Below are 19,865 nucleotides of genomic sequence, written 5' to 3'. Positions count from 1 at the left end.
CATTGAGGCTATCAATAGTGGTTACCTGAAGAAATTCTGCGTCTCAGTTGAATGAAATACTCCCTGGGGTTCCCAGTATAATCGGATTTCCTGAGGGTGGGGCAAATGCCGGTTGTTAATGGGCCTCAATTAGCATTTCAATGGCCACTGGGTGCGGTTGAATCTCTGAAGGAGGGGCAGCCACCTCTCTCCAGATCCCTTGGAAGGAGTAAAATGACCACAGTCCTGAGTGGCTAAAACTCAGCAAAAACTGAGTGCCCTCCAAATCCCGCGTGACCCCACACAGTTCCAGTCCAGTCTGCCCTCCCTCTGCCGGAGCCCAAGGTAAGAAGCTGCTGCTATTTTAGCCTCTGTCCCAGCTCTGCGCTGTGGATTCATTTGGGGGTTTAACCCAAGGGGGGCGCTCCCAGCCAATACAGCCACTCCCAGCTAAGGCCGCTGCTCACAGCTGAGGCCGCTGCTCACAGCCAAGGCAGCCGCTCACAGCCAAGGCCATTTTCCCACCTTAGGCCATCGCTCACAGCCAAGGCCATTGTTGACTGTGGGGTCCCAGCTTCCCTCTTGCATCTCTGTTAGCCTACCAGGATTGAGTCGGTGTCCCTGGTCATGTGGTCCTCAAGCTGCTTTTCTGTTGCCTTTTCCTGAAGATTTGTCTTTATTTTTCATTGTAATTTCAGTTTGGTCCTGGGAGATGGTCTGTGTAGCTTTCATTCATTCTGCCACCATTTTGGAATCCCCACCCTTTCTTTTTTTTTAGTTTCTGTTTTTCTGAGGTCATTATTGGTGTATAAAAATGCCATAGATTTCTTTCTTTTTAAAATTTTTTATTTATTTTTTTGTTATAGATATTTTACCTTTTTTACCCCATTGGCACCCCCCTCCCCTCCCCACCTCCACCCCGTCCCCGGCTTAGTTGTCCATGTCCATTGATCATGCATACATGCATATAAGATCTGTGGTTTATCTCTCCCCCTCCCTCTTCTGAGGAATGTCAGTCTGTGCCCTACTTCCATGTTTCTGGGTATACCGTATTCCTCAGACTGTTATGTTCATTATATTCTGTATATAAGTGAGATCATGTGGTATTTGTCTTTTTCTGCTTGGCTTATTTCACTTAGTATAATACTTTCCAGGTCGCTCCATGTCGTCTCAAAGGATAAGAGATCTTTCTTTCTTACAGCTGCATAGTACTCCATTGTGTATATGTACCACAGCTTTTATATCCATTCATCTACTGATGGACACTTGGGCTGTTTCCAGATCTCAGCTATTGTAAATAGTGCTGCTATGAACATGGGGGTACATATATTCTTCCTGATTGGTGTTTCAGGCTTCTTAGGGTATATTCCCAGAAGTGGGATCACTGGGTCAAATGGAAGTTCAATGTTTAATTTTTTGAGGTAACACCATATTGTTTTCCACAGCGGCTGCACCAGTCTGCATTCCCACCAGCAGTGTATTAGAGTCCCCTTTTCTCCACACCCTCACCAACACTTGTTGTTTGATGATTTGTTGATGGTGGCCATTCTGACAGGTGTGAGGTGATACCTCATTGTTGTTTTAATTTGCATCTCTCTGATGATTAGTGACGTTGAGCATTTTTTCATATGTCTCTTGGCCATTTGTATGTCCTGTTTGGAGAGGTGTCTATTCAGCTCCTCTGCCTATTTTTTTAATTGGGTTCTTTGTCTTCCTTTTGTTCAGTTGTATGATCACTCTCTATATATTGGAAATTAAACCCTTATCTGAGACATCATTGGCAATCATGTTCTCCCATACAGTGGGTTCCCTTTCCATTTTGATGATTGTTACTTTTGCTGTGCAGAAGCTTTTTAGTTTGATGTAGTCCCATGTGTTCATTTTCTCCTTTGTTTCTATTGCCTTAGTTGCTGTATCAGTGAAAATTCTGCTCCGTATGATGTCCGAAATTTTGTTGCCTACATTTTCTTCTAGAATTTTTATGGATTCACGGGTCACATTTAAGTCTTTTATCCATTTTGAGTTTATTTTTGTGTATGGTGTAAGTTGATGGTCTAGTTTCATTTTTTTGCATGTAGCTGTCCAATTTTCCCAACACCATTTATTAAAGAGGCTGTCTTTACTCCACTGTATGCTCTTGCCACCTTTGTCAAATATTAATTGAGCGTATTGCTTTGGGTCCATTTCTGGGTTTTCAGTTCTTTTCCACTGGTCTATGTGCCTGTTCTTGTGCCAGTACCAGGCTGTTTTGGTTACAGTCACTTTGTAGTATAACCTGATATCTGGTATTGTGATCCCACCTACTTTGTTCTTCTTTTTCAAGATTGCTGTGGCTATTCGGGGTCTTTTTTGGTTCCATATGAACTTTTGAAGTATTTGTTCTAGTTCTATGAAATATGTGGTTGGTATTTTGATGGGGATTGCATTGAATCTATAGGTTGCTTTGGGTAGTATGGACATTTTAATGATGTTTATTCTTCCAACCCATGAACAGGGTATGTGCTTCCACTTTTTTATATCTTCCTCTATTTCCTTTTTCAATGACCTGTAGTTTTCTGCAAATAGGTCCTTTACTTCTTTCGTTAAGTTTACTCCTAGGTATCTTAATTTTTTTGGCGTGATTATAAATGGGATTGTTTTTTCAGATTCTCTTTCTGTGAGTTCATCATTGGTGTACAAGAATGCCGTCGATTTCTTGACGTTAATTTTGTATTCCCCTGCTTGCCAAATTCATTTATTAAGTCTAGTAGATTTTTGATGGAGTCTTTAAGGTTTTCTATGTATAATATCATGTCATCTGCAAATAATGACATTTTCACTTCGTCCTTTCCAATTTGGATCCCTTTTATTTTTTCTTCATATCTGATTGCTGTTACTAAGACTTCCAGTAGAATGTTAAATAAGAGTGGCGAAAGTAGACATCCCTGTCTTATTCCTGTTGTTAATGGAAATGTTTTTAGTTTCTGTCCATTGAGTATGATGTTGGCTGTAGGTCTTTCATATATGGCCTTTATTATGTCGAGATATGATCCCTCTATTCCTACATTGCTGAGCGTTTTTATCAGAAATGGATGCTGGATTTTGTCGAATGCTTTTTCAGCATCTAATGATATGATCATGTGGTTTTTATTCTTCATTTTGTTTATGTGGTGTATCACATTTATTGATTTGCGAATATTGTAACAGTCTTGCATCCCTGGAATGAATCCCACTTGGTCATGGTGAATAATTTTTTTGATGTATTTCTGGATTTGATTTGCTAATATTTTGTTCAGGATTTTGGCGTCTATGTTCATCAGGGAAATTGGCCTGTAGTTTTCTTTCTTCGTAGTGTCTTTTTCTGGTTTTGGAATTAGAATTATGCTGGCCTTATAGAACGTGTTTGGAAGTCTTCCTTCTTCTTGAATGTTTTGAAATAGTTTGTGGAGAATGGGTGTTAGTTATTTTTTGAATGTTCGGTAAAACTCCCCTGTGATGCCATCTGGGCCTGGGCTTTTGCTTGCTGGGAGAGTCTTGATTACCTCTTCAATTTTCTTAGTTGTTATTGGTCTGTTCAAGTTTTCTATCTCTTCCGGGTCCAGTTTTGGGAGTCTGTGTGTTTCTAGAAACTTGTCCATTTCACTTAGATTTTCGAATTTGTTGCCATATAGTTGTTCATAGTAGTTGTTAATGATCTTTTGTATTTCCGTGGTGTTGGTTGTTTCTTCTCCTCTTTCATTTCTGATTTTGTGTATTTGGGTTCTCTCTCTTTGTTTCTTGATGAGTCTAGCTAAGGGTCCATTAATCTTGTTTATCTTTTCAAAAAACCAGCTCTTTGTTTCATTGATCCTTTGAATTATTTTTTGGTCTCTATGTCGTTTATTCCTGCTCTGATCTTTACTATTTCCTTCCTTCTACTTGATCTGGGGTTTTCGTTTTGTTTGCTTTCTAATTCTTTAAGTTGTGAGGTTGGACAGTCAATTTGAAATTTTTCTTGTTTTTTGAGGTAGGCCTGTAATGCTATGAACTTCCTTCTCAGAACTGCTTTCGCTGCATTCCATAGATTTTGTGTTGTTGTGTGTTCCTTTTCATTGGTTTCAAGAAGTTTTTAATTTCTTCCTTGATCTCCTCAGTGACCCATTCATTGTTTCATAACATGCTATTTAGCCTCCATGTGTTGAAATATCTTTGCATATTCTTGTTGCAATTGATTTCAATTTTCATGCCATTGTGATCTGAGAAGATGCTTGATATGATTTCAATATTCTTGAACTTGTAGAGATTTAGTTTGTGTCCTATCATGTGGTCTATCTTTGAGAATGTCCCATGTGTACTTGAGAAGAATGTGAATTCTATAGTTTTGGGGTGTAGTTCTCTGTAGATATCTATGAAATCCATTTGGTCTAGTGCTTCATTTAGAGTCTCTGTTTCCTTGCTAAATTTTGACTAGGGGATCTATCCAGTGCTGTCAACGGGGTGTTGAAGTCCCCTGCTATGATTGTATTGTTGTCGATTTCTCCTTGGAAGTCCTCTAGAAGGTTTTTAATATATTTTGGTTCTCCTATATTTGGTGCATATATGTTTATCAAGTTTATATCTTCCTGTTGGATAGATCCTTTCCATATTATGTAGTGGCCTTCTTTGTCTCTAGTTATGGTCTTCATTTTGAAATCTATTTTGTCAGATATGAGAATTGCTACCCCAGCTTTTTTTTTGCTTTCCATTTGCTCGGAAAATTTTTTTCCATTCCTTCACTTTCAACCTATGTGAGTCTTTTGTTGTGAGGTGGGTCTCTTGTAAACAACATATAGATGAGTCATGCTTTCTTATCCAATCAGCTACTCTGTGTCTTTTTATGGGAGCATTCAATCCATTTACATTTAAGGTGATTATTGATATGTACCTTTTTATTGCCCTTTTTGTTTAGTGTGGTTCTATTTTTCTTCCCATTTCTACTGCTAATTACAGCAGTCCTTTTAACATTTCTTTGAGTGCTGGTTTCGTGCTAATATATTCCCTTAGCCTTTTTTTTGTCTGCGAAGCGCTTTATTTGACCTTCTATTTTGAATGATAGCCTTGCTGGGTAGAGTAGTCTTGGATTCAGATTCTTGTTTTTCATGACTTTCATTACTTCATACCATTCCCTTCTGGCCTATAGTGCTTCTTGTGAGAAGTCAGCTGAGAGCCTTATGGGGTTTCCTTGGTAGGTAACCTGTTGCTTATCTCATGCTGCTTTTAGGATTCTCTCTTTGTCTTTAATTTGTGGCATTTTAATTACTATGTGTCTTGGTGTGGGCCTGTTTGGGTTCTTCTTACTTGGGACTCTCCGTGCTTCTTGAACTTGAATGCCTTCTTCCTTCACCAAACTAGGGAAGTTTTCTGTCACCATTTTTTTGAATATATTCTCTATTCCTTGCCCGTTTTCTTCTTCTTTGGGGACTCCTATGATGCGAATATTATTATGTTTCCAGTTGTTCCACAGTTCTCTTAAGCTGTCTTCCAGTTTTTTAATAGTTTTTTGCTTTTGTTTTTCTGATTGGTTGATTTTTTCTACCCTGTCTTCTAATTCACTGATCCGGTCCTCAGCTTCCTCTACTCTGCTTTTTAAACCTTCCAATGTGTTTTTCATTTCTGATATGTCATTTTTTATCTCTTCTTGTTGGTTTTTAATTTCCAATTGGCTTATTTTCAGTGTCTCTATGTCCTTACTCATGCTCTTCAGCTTCCTCCAGATCATGGCTCTGAATTTTAGCTCTGTTAACATGACTAATTGCTCCACATTAATCTCATCTTCAGTGGAGGTCTCTTGCTCTTTAATTTGGCTTCTGTTTCTGTGTTTCACCATTTTGTCTATCACAGTGAGCTTTGGAGCCTGTCAAGTTTTCCCTGTGGGTGTTGGTGTTCTGCTGTTTGTGGCTCCCTCTCCTATGTTTAGATGATCGAGGAAGGACCCATGTTAAACACCACTGTCAAGTCTTACTTTCCTGGTTAAAGTTGCCAGCCCAGGAAAGGTACTTTTATCGTCTAGCTTTTGGCCTGGAGGCTAGCAGTGGAGGTTACTTGATGAGTTTTGGGTTGTCAGTTGATTGAAAAACTCCCTCAGGTGCTTAGCACAAGGGGCTTTCATGGGAGGTGAGGCAGATGCTGGTTGTTAGTGAGCCTCAATTAGCACTTCAAATGCTCACAGGGTGGGGTTGGATCTCTGAGGGAGGGGCTGCTGCCTCTCCTCAGAGCTCTGGGAAGGAGCAATGTGGCCGCCGTTCTGTGTGGCTGCTCTCAGCAAACGCTCTGGGTGCCCTCCAAATCCCGAGTGTCCCCACACAGTTCCAGTCCAGTTTACCCTCCCTCTGCCGGAGCCTAAGGTGAGTGGCTGTGGCTGTTTTAGACTGTGTCCCGGCTCTGCGCTGTGGAGCCGCCTGGGAGTGTAACCCGAGGGCGCTGCTCCCAGCTAAGGCAGCTGCGGAGCTGCTGACCGTGGGCTCCCAGCCCCTGTCTCGCGCCTTCGCAGGCCTACCGGGATGGCGTCAGTGTCCCTTGTTATATGGTCCTGGCAAGCTGTTTTTCTGTTGCTTTTTCCCATCAATTTGTCTGTGTTATAGTTGTAATTCCAGTTTGGTTCTGGGAGATGGTCTGTGTAGCTTCCGTTCACTCCACAGCCATTTTTTCGATCCCCATAGATTTCTTGATGTTAATTTTGTATCATGCTTCTTTGCCAAATTCTTTTATTAAATCTAGCAGATTTTTGGTGGAGTCTTTAGGGTTTTCTAGGTAGCATATCATGTCATCTGCAAATAATCACTTCATCCTTTCCAATTTGGATCCTTTTTATTTTTTCCTCTTCTCTGATTGCTGTGGCTAAGACTTCCAGTATTATGTTAAATAAGAGTGGCGAAAGTGGGCATCCTTGCCTTGTTCCTGTTCTTAAGGTAAATTATTTTAGTTTTTGCCCATTGAGTATGTTGTTGGTTATAGGTTTGTCATATATGGCCTTTATTATGTCAAGATATCATTTCTCCATTCCCACATTACTGAATGTTTTTATCGGAAAATTGGTGCTGGATTTTGTCGAATGATTTTCAGCATCTATTAATATTATCATATGGTTTATATTTTTCCTTTTGTTTATGTGGTGTATCACCTTTATTTATTTGTGAATATTGTACCAGTCTTGAATCCCTGGGATGAATTCCACTTGTTCATGGTGAATCATTTTTTTAATGTATTGCTGGATCTGATTTGCTGGTATTTTGTAAAGTGTTTTGGCATCTATGTTCATCAGGGATATTGGTCTGTAGTTTTCTTTCTTTGTAGTGCCTTTATTTGGGTTTGAAATTAGAATTATTTTTTGCCTCATAAAATGAGTTTGGAAGTCTTCCTTCTTGGAATTTTTTGGAATGGTTTGAGGAGAATGGGTATTAGATCTTTTTTGAATTTTGGTAAATCTCCACCATGAATCTGTTGGGGCCTGGGGTTTTGATTGTTGTGAGTTTCTTGATTACATCTTCAATTTTCTTAGTTGTTATTGGTCTGTTCAAGTTTTAGGTCTCTTTCCAGTTCCATTTGAGGAAACTCTTTAATTTTGAAAATTTGTCCATTTTTCCTAGGTTATCCAATTTGTTGGCATATAATTGTTCATAGTATTTTCAACAATCCTTTGAATTTGCGTGGCGTCAGTTATTACTTCCCCTGTTTCTTTTTGCTTTTATGTAATTGGATCCTCTCCATTTCTTGGTGATTCTGGCTAAAAATTCATCAATATTGTTTATCTTTTCAAAGAACCAGCTCTTTGTTTCATTGATTTTTTTGTTTGTTTTCTCTTTTTTGATTTTAGAGGGAGAAGTAGAGATAGAAACATCGATGAGAGAGAACATCGATTTGCCACCTCCTGCATGCCCCCCACTGGGATTTGGCCCACAACCTGGGCATGTGCCCTGACCTGGAATCAAACTGGTGACCTTTTGGTGTATGGGTTGATGCTCAGCCACTGAGCCAAACCAGCTGTACTGATTGATCTTTCGAATTTTTTTTAATAGTTTTTATGTCACTTATTTCTATTCTTACCTTTAATATTTTTTCTCTTCTAGTTCCTCTCTGTTTTTCTTTTTGTTGACTTTCTACTTCTTTAATTGTAGGGTCATATAGTGTATTTGAAAAATTTCTTGTTTCTTGTGGTAATCCTGTAGTGATATGAACTTCTTTCTCAAGACTGCTTTTGCTGTGTCCCATTGATTTTGTGTTGTTGTGTGGTCATTTTCATTATCTTCCAGGAAGTTTTTATTTCTTTCTTAATCTCCTTGACAACCCATTCATTGTTTAATAATATGCTTTTGAGCCTCCATGTGTTTGAATATATTTGAGTGTTTTTATTGTAATTAATTTCTAGTTTCATGCCATTGTGAGCTGAGAAGATGCTTGATATAATTTTAATGTTCTTGAACTTGTAGGGACTTAGTTTGTGTCCTAACAATTGGTCTGCATTTGGGAATGTCCTGTGTGCACTTGAGAAGCATGTGAATTCTGTAGTTTGTGTATAATTCTCTGTAAATATCTGTTACTTCTATGTGTTATGTGGGTCTCTTTCCATGTTTCTCTACTCTGTACTGGGTGTTAGCTTGGTGTTTTAATCCCCAACTTTTCAGCGGAAACTTCTCACAGCTAAGACAGCCCTTAGCTCCTGCCCATGGGCATGTAGACAGTCCTGTTGTGCCTCCACAGTTCCTACCAGTCTCAATTTGTGGTCCTCTTTATGTCCCTGGTTATAAGGGTTCTCTCCAGCTGCTCTTCAGTTGGTTTTTCCAGATGACTTGTCTTTATTTTAGTTGTAATTCTAGTTTGGTCCCGGAAGTTAGTCTGTGTAGCTTCCATTCACTCTGCTGCCATTTTTAATCTTCTAGTGCTTTTTATTATAGTTGATTTTTGTTGATACCTGTGAAGTATTTTAATTGTAAAGAGAGAAAACTGTTACTAGAGGTGCTGTATGACTTGCTTAAAGTCACACAACTAATAAATTCAATGCATGTATCCAGACTCTTTAAGCCTAGGTCCCTTTTTCCTTCCATGTGTATCTATTTTATCATTTGATTATCTTAGAAACCCTATAAGCAGGGAAAGATTACTTACCATGTTTTATCTTTTTTTTTCTTTCTCTGTCACAACATGTGGGAGAGTAATAGGCACATAGTTGATGCTTGATAAAGATACATTGAATTTAATTAAGTTTATGAATTAAGGGGACAATTTGGGGTTCAAAATGAATTTTCCAAGATTATTAGCTAGACAGTGGCATTTTAGAGCAAGACCATTTCAATTCAGATATTTCTAATATTCTGCACATATTTTTTGGTGTCTTTTTCAGGAAAGGAATTTTTCTCACTGCTAGGGATACATATTGACTGTCTATTAAGTCTCCTTCTTAATTGTTATTCTATGTCTTTTATTGCCCTGATTGACTGGATGCTAGGAATAGTTATTGTATATGTATTAATTGTAACCTTCTGTGTCTAAAGTTGAATGAGGAAAACAGACCTAAGGAGATAAAGTACTGTAACTTGCTTAATGATCTACTCAAAATCACAAATGCAGCTGGCACTTGAACCCAGGATTTCTGACTTCTAGTTTATAACTTAATTTCTGACAATGCTTCTTGTCCCTTGGCAATGCCATTTCTTTCACAATATTTCTCTTTTCCCTCAACTACATAGGGACTTTCTATTTTTTTAAAATTTATTTATTTTTGTTACAGATGTTTCTCCTTTTCCCCCCACTGATTCCTCCCCACCCCCACCCAGCCCTGTCCCCAGCTTTGTTGTCCAGGTCCATTGTTCATGCATACATGCATATAAGTTCTGTGGTTTATCTCTCCCTCACCACCCCCTCTTCTAGGGATTGTCAGTCTGTACCCCACTTCCACGTCTCTGGGACTACCTCATTCCTCAGACTGCTATGTTCATTACATTCCACAAATAAGTGAGATCATATGATACTTGTTTTTCTCTGTTTGGCTTGTTTAGCTTAGGATAATACATGCCAGGTCCCCCCATATCGTCTCAAAGGATAAGAGATCTTTCTTTCTTACAGCTGCATAGTACTCCATTGTGTATATGTACCACAGCTTTTTTATCCACTCGTCTACTGATGGACATTTGGGCTGTTTCCAGATCTCAGCTATTGTAAATAGTGCTGCTACAAACATGGGGATATATATATTATTTCTGATTGGTGTTTCAGGCTTCGGAGGGTATATTCCTACCAGTGGGATCACTGGGTCAAATGGCAATTTAATTTTTAATTTTTTGAGGTAACACCATATTGTTTTCCATAGTGGCTGCACCAGTTTGCATTCCCACCAGCAGTGTACTAGAGTCCCCTCTTCTCCACATCCTCGCCAACACTTATTGTTTGATGACTTGTTGATGGCGTCCATTCTGACAGGTGTGAGGTGATACCTCATTGTTGTTTTAATTTGCATCTCTCTGATGATTAGTGATGTTGAGCATTTCTTCATATGTCTCTGAGCCATTTGTATGTCCTGTTTGGAGAGGTGTCCCTTTAGTTCCTCTGCCCATTTTTTAATTGGGTTCATTGTCTTCCTTTTGTGGAGTTGTATGAGCACTCTATATATATTGGAAATTAACCCCTTATCTGATATATCATTGGCAATTATGCTCTCCCATACAGTGTGTTGCCTTTCCATTTTGATGATTGTATCTTTTGCTGTGCAGAAGCTTTTGAGTTTGATGTAGTCCCATGTGTTTATTTTCTCCTTTGTTTCTGTTGCCTTAGGTGATGTGTCAGTGAAAATTCTGCTGTATATGATGTCTGAAATTTTGTTGCTTACATTTTGTTCTAGGATTTTTATGGATTTAGGAGTCACATTTAAGGCTTTTATCCATTTTGAGTTTATTCTTATGTATGGTGTACGTTGATGGTCTAGTTTCATTTTTTGCATGTAGCTGTCCAATTTCCCCAACACCATTTATTAAGGAGGCTGTCTTTACTCCACTGTATACTCTTGCCACCTTTGTCAAATATTAATTGATCATATTGCCTTGGGTCCATTTCTGGGTTCTCTGTTCTGTTCCCCTGGACTATATGCCTGTTCTTGTGCCAGTACCAGGCTGTTTTGATCACAGTGGCTTTGTAGTATAACCTGAAATCTGGTAATATGATTCTTCCAAGTTTGTTTTTCTTTTTCAAGACAGCTGTGGCTATTTTAGGTCTTTTTTGGTTCCATATGAACTTTTGAAGCATTTGTTCTAGTTCTGTGAAATATGTCATTGGTATTTTGATGGTGATTGCATTGAATCTATAGATGTCTTTGGGTAGTATGGACATTTTAATGATGTTAAATATTCCAATCCATGAACAAGGTATATACTTCCACTCTTTTATATCTTCCTCTATTTCTTTTTCCAGTGACCTGCAGTTTTCTGCGAATAGGTCCTTTATTTCTTTGGTTAAGTTTATTCCTAGATATCTTAATTTTTTTTGCCCCAATGATAAATAGGATTATTTTGTTAGTTTTTCTTTGTGTGAGTTCTTCATCAGTGTATGAGAATGCCATCGATTTCTTGACGTTAATTTTGTATCCTGCTACTTTGTGAAATTCATTTAGTAAATGTAGTAAATTTTTGATGGAGTCTTTGTGGTTTTCTATGCATAGTATCATGTCGTCTGTGAATAATGAGTTTCACTTCCTCCTTTCCAATTTGGATCCCCTTTATTTTTTCTTCTGGTCTGATTGCTGTAGCCAAGACTTCCAGTACTATGTTCAATAAGAGTGGTGACAGTGGCCATCCTTGTCTTGTTCCTGCATCGGAACTTTCTTTATTTTTATTCCTGTCAAACCACACTAAGCTCCTCCTTAGAAAGGAAAAGTATCAATCACAGTCTGGGCCTGATTAGATCATTATTAAAGTTCCTAGTTCTTTGAAAAGCTTACAAAACGCATCCAAACTAAAGAAGTAGGAGGTAGCTGAGTGTCACTAGAAAACCAGAAAACTACCTCACACCTGTCAGAATGGTCACTATCAACAAATCATCAAAGAACAAGTGATGGTGAGGGTGTGGTGAAAAGGGGACTCTAGTACACTGCTGGTAGGAATATAGACTGGTGCAGCCACTATGCATAAGACGATGGTGTTACCTCAAAAAATTAAAAATTGAATTGCCATTTGACCCAGTCTTTCCACTTCCAGGAATATACCATAGGAAGCCTGAAACACCAATCAGAAAGAATATATGTACCCCCATGTTCATAGCAGCACTATTTACAATAACCAAGATCTGGAAACAGCCCTAGTGTCCATCAGTAGATGAATGGATAAAACAGCAGTGGTACATTTACACAATGAAATACTATGCAGCTTTAAGAAAAAAAGACCTCTTATCCTTTGAGATGACATGGAGGGACCTGAAGAGTATTATCCTAAGTGAAACAAGCCAAGCAGAGAAAGACAAATATCTCATGATCTCACTTATTTGTGGAATATAATGAACATAACAGTCTGAGGAACGGGGTAGACTCAGAGACGTGGAAATAGGGTGCAGACTGACAACCCTAAGAAGAGGGGGTGGGAGGGGGCGGGAGGAGATAAATCTCTGAACTTATGTACATGTATGCGTAACTGATGGACATGGTCAACACAGTTGGGGATGAGGTGGGGGGCATGGGGAGGAGGGTGTCAATGGGGAAAAAGGAGAAACATCTGTAGCAAAAATAAATTAATTTAAAGTTAAAAAAAAAACCCAACCAGAAATCTTTTATTGTAATCCTATCTCTTATCTCTGATTCTAACTAACAACACATCTGTGTGCAAATTGAGTGTCCTCTTTGAGCTTATTTTCTTATGTATTAAATGAGAGCATTTGGAGAATCTCTTAATAATCTTGATAGATTTAGCATTTAATAGATTACTATTGCTTTGTTGCCCTATCTTCATAGAGTGGGAAGTAGACTTAATTCAAAGGTTTGTTTGCCTATGTCGTTCTGTGAACCTACACCTTTCTAGGCTAGAAGATGGATATGTTCTTAGTAACAAAATTTTCCCTATTTTATTTTGAGGTTCTTTCATTCATGCAACAAAATTTGCTGAATCAACTTTATGCTAGGTACTGTTTCTGGGAATATTCTGTCCAGGATTTCTGCTTGTGGTTCTCCAGTGCTGGGTTGGGGCTGGATCCTTTGTTTGGTAAAGGTCATGCCAATGATGGAGTAAGAGCTCAATTATAATGACCCCTCTCTGCCTTCTACACAGGTAATTATTGTGACAAATAGGAAGTTCTTGCTGGTTTAGTTAAGATGCAGGGCTATTTAATTGACCCAGTATGTTGATTGAAATCTTCTTGAAAGTGTTTAGACATGTAATTGTTTCCTATTAAGCACTATTATTTTTTATTTTTCTTCTACTGCCCCAGGCTCTCTCCCAAGCATGCCCCAGATATTCCTGATGACAGCACTGAAAACATCACTATCTTCACCAGAATTTTGGATCGTCTTCTGGATGGCTATGATAACCGGCTTCGTCCTGGGCTTGGAGGTCAGTGACTTTTTTAAGATCTTCTGCTGGGCTATTTTCACCTAAAAAAATTCTTAAAGTATCTTTAGTAGTCTATTGATGTATGAGATTAATATAAGCTACTTCTTCTTTCTGAGCACTAGAAATTATTTGTAATCCTTTATTTTAATGGTCAATCTCTGGTCTGGTTCTGGAAGTTTCTGAATTTCACCTATGTAAATACATTTGGGGTATTATAACCCCATTTCTGGTAATGAAATACCAATTTCGGGCTGGATAGCAAGTATGGCCCAGGAACAGCAGGAAAACAAAACTTTGTTCTCAAAACCTTAAGCACATATCAGCCTGACATTTAAAATGGAGCAATCTGCTGGTTAGGTTGAATCTTAGATGGCTATCAGTTTAGTATGATCAGCAATATTATCATAATAAGGTAAATGCATTATAATACATCATAGCTGTATTTAAAAGGCAAGTATGCAAATATATGTGTGTTTAATTTTTTACTGAATTGCTTGAGAATTACTTTGAGATATCATACCCCTTTATCCCTAAACACTCCAGTGTGTATTTCTTTATAACAAACATTATTTTTAAAATTGTAATGCAATTATAAATACAGAACATATAACCTGACAAACTATTTTCTAATCTGTAGTCCATATATAATTTTTGTCAATCATTTCCAAAGTGTTTGTTATAGCCGTTTTCCTTGATATATGATTCAATTATGTACTGCATTTATTTCCACATCTCTTTAGCCTATAATCTGGTATCAGTGCTCAGTCTTTCTTTGTCTTTTATGGCATTAATTAGATGTTTCCTACTCATTTTTGGAAGAAATACAAGAGTTAATTGTGTTTTTCTCAGTGCATTACTCAAAAAGGAGCATGATGTCTGCTTTCCCCACTGTAAGTATGCACTTTTAACGTCAATGTTGTCAGGTTATTACAATGTAAAAGTACCATGTTTTCAGTACATAGTTAATAAGTAATTTGTGGGGAAATGCTTTGAAGTTATTATGATTCTCTTTTACATTGCACTCAATAGTTTTAACAACTATTGATTGTTATTGCATGAACAAAACTTATTTTGCAAATAGGTGATTTTCTAAATATATTATTCCTCTACATTTTTCACATGGCATACTACTGTAAGAAAAATATTTTAGCCCTGGCCGGTTTGGCTCAGCGGTTAGAGCGTTGGCCTGCGGTCCGGAGAGACCCGGGTTCGGTTCCCGCTAAGGGCATGTACCTCGGTTGCAGTTTGTCCCCGGCCCTGGTTGGTCGTGCGGGTGGCAGCCACTCGATGTGTCCCTTTCACATCGATGTTTCTCTCTCTCTCTCCCTCCTGCTCTATCTGAACAAAGAATGAAAAAGTGTCCTCGGGTGAGGATAAAAAAAAAAAAAAAAAAAAAGAAAAATATTTTATTTTTAAATTAATTAGGTGATGATTAACATAAAGAGATAGATTTTTATTCAATGAATTGAAATCCATTAATATTATTAATTGTGTTTAAAATTTTTATTCATAATTTCTCATATTTGTTTAGTGGGAGCCCATTCACGCTAGCTTCTGTTTCTCATTGATATGTTCTCTTTATTTTCTAATTGAATTTATTCGGATGACATTGGTTCACAAAACCATACAAGTTTGAAGTATAAAACTCAACAAAACATCATCTGCACACTGTTTTGTGTGTCCATTGCCCAAAGCAAAGACACTTTCGGTCCCCATTTATCTCCCCTTTACCCACCTCCACCTCCCCCACACCCCTCTTTCCCTCTAGCTATCACCATACTCTTATCTGTGTCCTTATGTATGTATATGGTTTTTGCTTAATCCCCTCCCCTTATTTCATCTAGTCCCCAAATCCCCTCCCCTGTGACTGCTGGCAGTCTGTTCCATGTATCCATGCCTCTATTTCTATACTGTTCATCAGTTTATTTTGTTCTTCATATTCCACATGTAAGTGAGATCATATGGTATTTATCTTTCTCTGACTGGCTCATTTCACTTAGCATAATACTCTCTGGGTCCACCCATGCTGTTGTAAAGGGTCAGAGTTCATTTTATTTATGGCCAAGTAGTATTCCATTGTGTAACTGTATCATGGATATTTTATCCAATCATCTATTGATTGGTACTTGGGCTTCTTCTAGATCTTGGTTATTGTAAATAACACTACACTGAGCACAAGGGTGTGTATATTCTTTCAAATTAGTGTTTCGGGTTCCTTAAGCTATATTCCCAGAAGTGGACTCACTGAGTCAAAAGGCAATTCCATTTTTAGTTTTTGGGCGAAACTCCATACTATTTTTAACAGTGGCTGCAACAATCTGCATTCCCACCAACAGTGCACAAGAGTTCCTCTTTCTCCACATCCTCCTCAGCATTTGTTGTTTGTTAATTTATTTTATTTTTAATTAATTAATTAATGATTTTTATTAATTAAATTTTGTTACAGATGTTTCTCCTTTCCCCCCCACTGATTCCCCCATCCCCGTCCCTCCCTGCCCTGTACCCAGTTTATTGTCCATGTCCACTGTTCATGCATACATGCATATAAGTTCTGTGGTTAACCCCTTCTTCTGGGGATTGTCAGTCTGTACCCCACTTCCACGTCTCTGGGACTACTCCATTCCTCGGACTGTTATGTCCATTATATTCCACAAATAAGTGAGATCATATAAAACTGGTCTTTCTCTGTTTGGCATGTTTCACTTAGGATGATACTTTCCAGGTTTCTCCATGTCGTCTCAAACGATAAGAGATCTTTCTTTCTTACAGCTGCATAGTACTCCATTGTGTATATGTACCACGGCTTTTTTATCCATTCGTCTACTGATGGACATTTGGGCTGTTTCCAGATCTTAGTTATTGTAAATAGTGCTGCTACAAACATGGGGGTATATATATTCTTTCTGATTGGTGTTTTAGGCTTCTTAGGGTATATTCCTAGAAGTGGAATCACTGGGTCAAATGGAAGTTCAATTTTTAATTTTTTGAGGTAACACCATATTGTTTTCCATAGTGGCTGCAAAAGTCTGCATTCCCACCAACAGTCCACTAGAGTCCCCTTTTCTCCACACCTTTGCCAACACTTATTGCTTGATGATTTGTTGAGGGTGGCCATTCTGACAGGTGTGAGGTGATACCTCATTGTTGTTTTAATTTGCATCTCTCTGATGATTAGTGCTGATGAGCATTTCTTCATATGTTTCTTAACCATTTGTATGTCCTGTTTGGAGAGGTGTCTAGTTCCTCTGCCCATTTATTAATTGGGTTCTTTGTCTTCCATTTGTGGAATTGTATAAGCACTCTATATGTATTGGAAATCAACCCATTGTCTGATATATCATTGGCAATTATGCTCTCCCATACAGTGGGTACCTTTCCATTTTGATGATTGTATCTTTTGCTGTGCCGAAGCTTTTGAGTTTGATGTAGTCCCATGTGTTCATGTTCTCCTTTGTTTCTATTGCCTTAGGTGATGTGTCAGTAAAAATTCTGTAGCGTATGATGTCTGAAATTTTGTTGCCTACAATCCCTTCTAGGATTTTTATGGATTCATGAGTCACATTTAAGTATTTTATCCATTTTGAGTTTATTCTTGTGTGGGATGTAAGCAGATGGTCTAGTTTCATTTTTCTGGAAGTAGCTGTCAAATTTTACCAGCACCATTTATTAAAGAGGCTGTCCTTACTCCACTGTATGCTCTTGCCACCTTTATCAAATATTAATTGAGCATATTGCCTTGGGTCCATTTCTCGGTTCTTTGTTCTGTTCCACTGGACTATATGCCTGTTCTTGGTGCAAGTACCAGGCTGTTTTGCTTACTGTGGCTTTGTAGTATAACTTGATATCGGGTATTGTGATTCCCTCCAACTGTGTTCTTCCTTTTCAAGATTGCTGTGGCTATCGAGGCCTTTTTTAGTTCCATATGAACTTTTGAAATAACTGTTCTAATTCTGTGAAGTATGCCGTTGGTGTTTTGATGGGGATTGCATTGAATCTATTGATTTCTTTGGGTAATATGGACATTTTAATGATGTTTATTCTCCCAATCCATGAACAGGGTATGTGCTTCCACTTTTATATATCTTTCTCTATTTCTTTTTTCAATGACCTGTAGATTTTTTTTTTTTTAATCCTCACCCGAGGACATTTTTGCATTTTTTGTTCAGACAGAGTGGGAGGGAGAGAGAGGAAGAGAGAGAGAGAGAGAAACATCGATGTGAAGGGACACATCGAGTGGCTGCCACCCGCACGACCAACCAGGGCCGGGGACAAACTGCAACCGAGGTACGTGCCCTTAGCGGGAACCGAAACCGGGTCTCTCTGTACCGCAGGCCGACGCTCTAACCGCTGAGCCAAACCGGCCAGGGCGACCTGTAGTTTTCTATGAATAGGTCCTTTATTCTTTGGTTAAGTTTATTGCTAGGTATTTAATTTTTTTCCGCAATGTTAAATGAGATTGTTTTCTTAGTTTCTCTTTCTGTCAGTTCATCATTGGTGTATAAGAATGCCATCGATTTCTTGACGTTAATTTTGTATCCTGCTACTTTGGCAAATTCTTTTGTTAAGTCTAGTAAACTTTTCATGGATTCTTTGGGGTTTTCTATGTATAGTATCATGTCATCTGCAAATAATGACAATTTCACTTCCTCCTTTCCAATTTGGATCCTTTTTTTTTCTTCCTGTCTGATTGCTGTGGCTAAGACTTCCAGTACTATGTTAAATAGGAGTGGCGAAAGTGGGCAGCCTTGCCTTGTTCCTGTTCTTAAGGGAAATGCTTTTAGTTTTTACCCATTGAGTATGATGTTGGCTGTAGGTCTTTTATATATGACCTTAATTATATGTAGATATGATCCCTTTATTCCCACAGTGCTGAGAGTTTTTATCAGAAAGGGATGCTGGATTTTGTTGAAGGCTTTTTCGGCTTCTATTGATATGATCATGTGGTTTTTATTCTTCATTTTATTTATGTGGTGTATCACGTTTATTGATTTGCAAATATTGTACTAGCCTTGCATCCCTGGGATGAATCCCACTTGGTCATGGTGGATAATTTTTTTGGTGTATTTCTGGATCCAATTTGCTAGTATTTTGTTCAGGATTTTGGCATCTATGTTCATCAGGGATACTGGCCTGTAGTTTTCTTTCTTTGTTGTGCCTTTTTCTGGTTTTGTAATTAGAATTATGCTGGCTTCATAAAACACGTTTGTAAGTCTTCCTTCTTGTATTTTATGAAATAGTTTGAGGAGAACGGGTATAAGTTCTTCTTTGAATGTTCAGTAAAATTGCCCCGTGAAGCCATCCAGGCCTGGACTTTTGTTTGCTGGGAGAGTCTTGATTACATCTTCAATTTCTTCTGTTGTTATTGGTCTCTTCAAGTTTTCTGTCTCTTCCTGATCCAGTTGTGGAGACTATGTGTTTCTAGAAATTTGTCCATTTCGCTTAGATTGTTGAATTTGTTGCCATATAATTGTTCATAGTAGTTGTTAATGATCTTTTGTATTTCTGTGGTGTCAGTTGTTACCTCTCCTCTTTCATTTCTGATTTTGTGTATTTGGGTTCTCTCTCTTTGTTTCTTGGTGAATCTAGCTAAGGGTCCATCAATCTTGTTTATCTTTTCGAAAAACCAGCTCTTTGTTTCATTGATCCTTTGAATTGTTTTTTTGGTCTCTATGTCATTTATTTCTGCTCTGATCTTTACTATTTCCTTCCTTCTACTTGCTCTGGGGTTTTCTTTTTGTTTGCTCTCTAATTCTTTAAATTTTGAAGTTAGATAGTTTATTAGAGATTTTTCTTGTTTTCTTGAGGTAGGCCTGTAGTGCTATGTACTTCCATCTCAGAACTGCTTTCGCTGTGTCCCAGAGATATTGTGTTGTTGTGTCTTCATTTTCTTTGGTTTCCATGAAATTTTTTATTTCGTCCTTGATCTCCTCAGTGATCCATTCATTGTTTAATGACATGCTATTTAGCTTCCATGTGTTCAATTGTCTTTGTATGTTCTTTTTGCTATCAATTTCTAGTTTCATGACATTGTGATCTGAGAAGCTGCTTGATATGATTTCAGTCTTCTTGAACTTGTAGAGACCTAGTTTGTGCCCTAACATGTGGTGTATCTTTGAGAAGGTCCCATGTGCACTTGAGAAGAATGTGAATTCTGTGGTTTTGAGGTGTAATTCTCTGTAGATATCTATTAAATCCATTTGGTCTAGTGCTTCATTTAGAGTCTCTGTTTCCTTGCTAATTTTTTTGTCTAGAGGATCTATCCAGTGATGTCAGCGGGGTGTTGAAGTCTCCTGCTATTATTGTATTGCTATTGATTTCTCCTTTGAAGTCCTCCAGAAGATTTTTAATATATTTTGGTGCTCCTATATT

At 38.1% G+C, this 19,865-nt stretch overlaps 1 protein-coding gene across 1 annotated transcript in view; it reads left to right on the top strand.

Annotated features, from left to right (window-relative positions):
- GABRA3 (gamma-aminobutyric acid type A receptor subunit alpha3) overlaps positions 1-19,865 on the top strand; it is a 294,868-nt gene that overhangs the window by 49,612 nt on the left and 225,391 nt on the right. Inside the window, exon 2 of the mRNA XM_036270472.1 lies at positions 13,375-13,496. Within this exon, the coding sequence (XP_036126365.1) occupies positions 13,375-13,496 (122 nt within the window). The remainder of the gene's footprint in view (positions 1-13,374; positions 13,497-19,865) is intronic.

This window comes from Molossus molossus, unplaced genomic scaffold (genome assembly GCF_014108415.1).
Source record: "Molossus molossus isolate mMolMol1 unplaced genomic scaffold, mMolMol1.p scaffold_m16_p_2, whole genome shotgun sequence".
Classification (NCBI taxonomy): Eukaryota; Metazoa; Chordata; class Mammalia; order Chiroptera; family Molossidae; genus Molossus; species Molossus molossus.
Note: the sequence above shows the minus strand (reverse complement) of the source record. Positions and strands in the feature narration are given on the sequence as shown.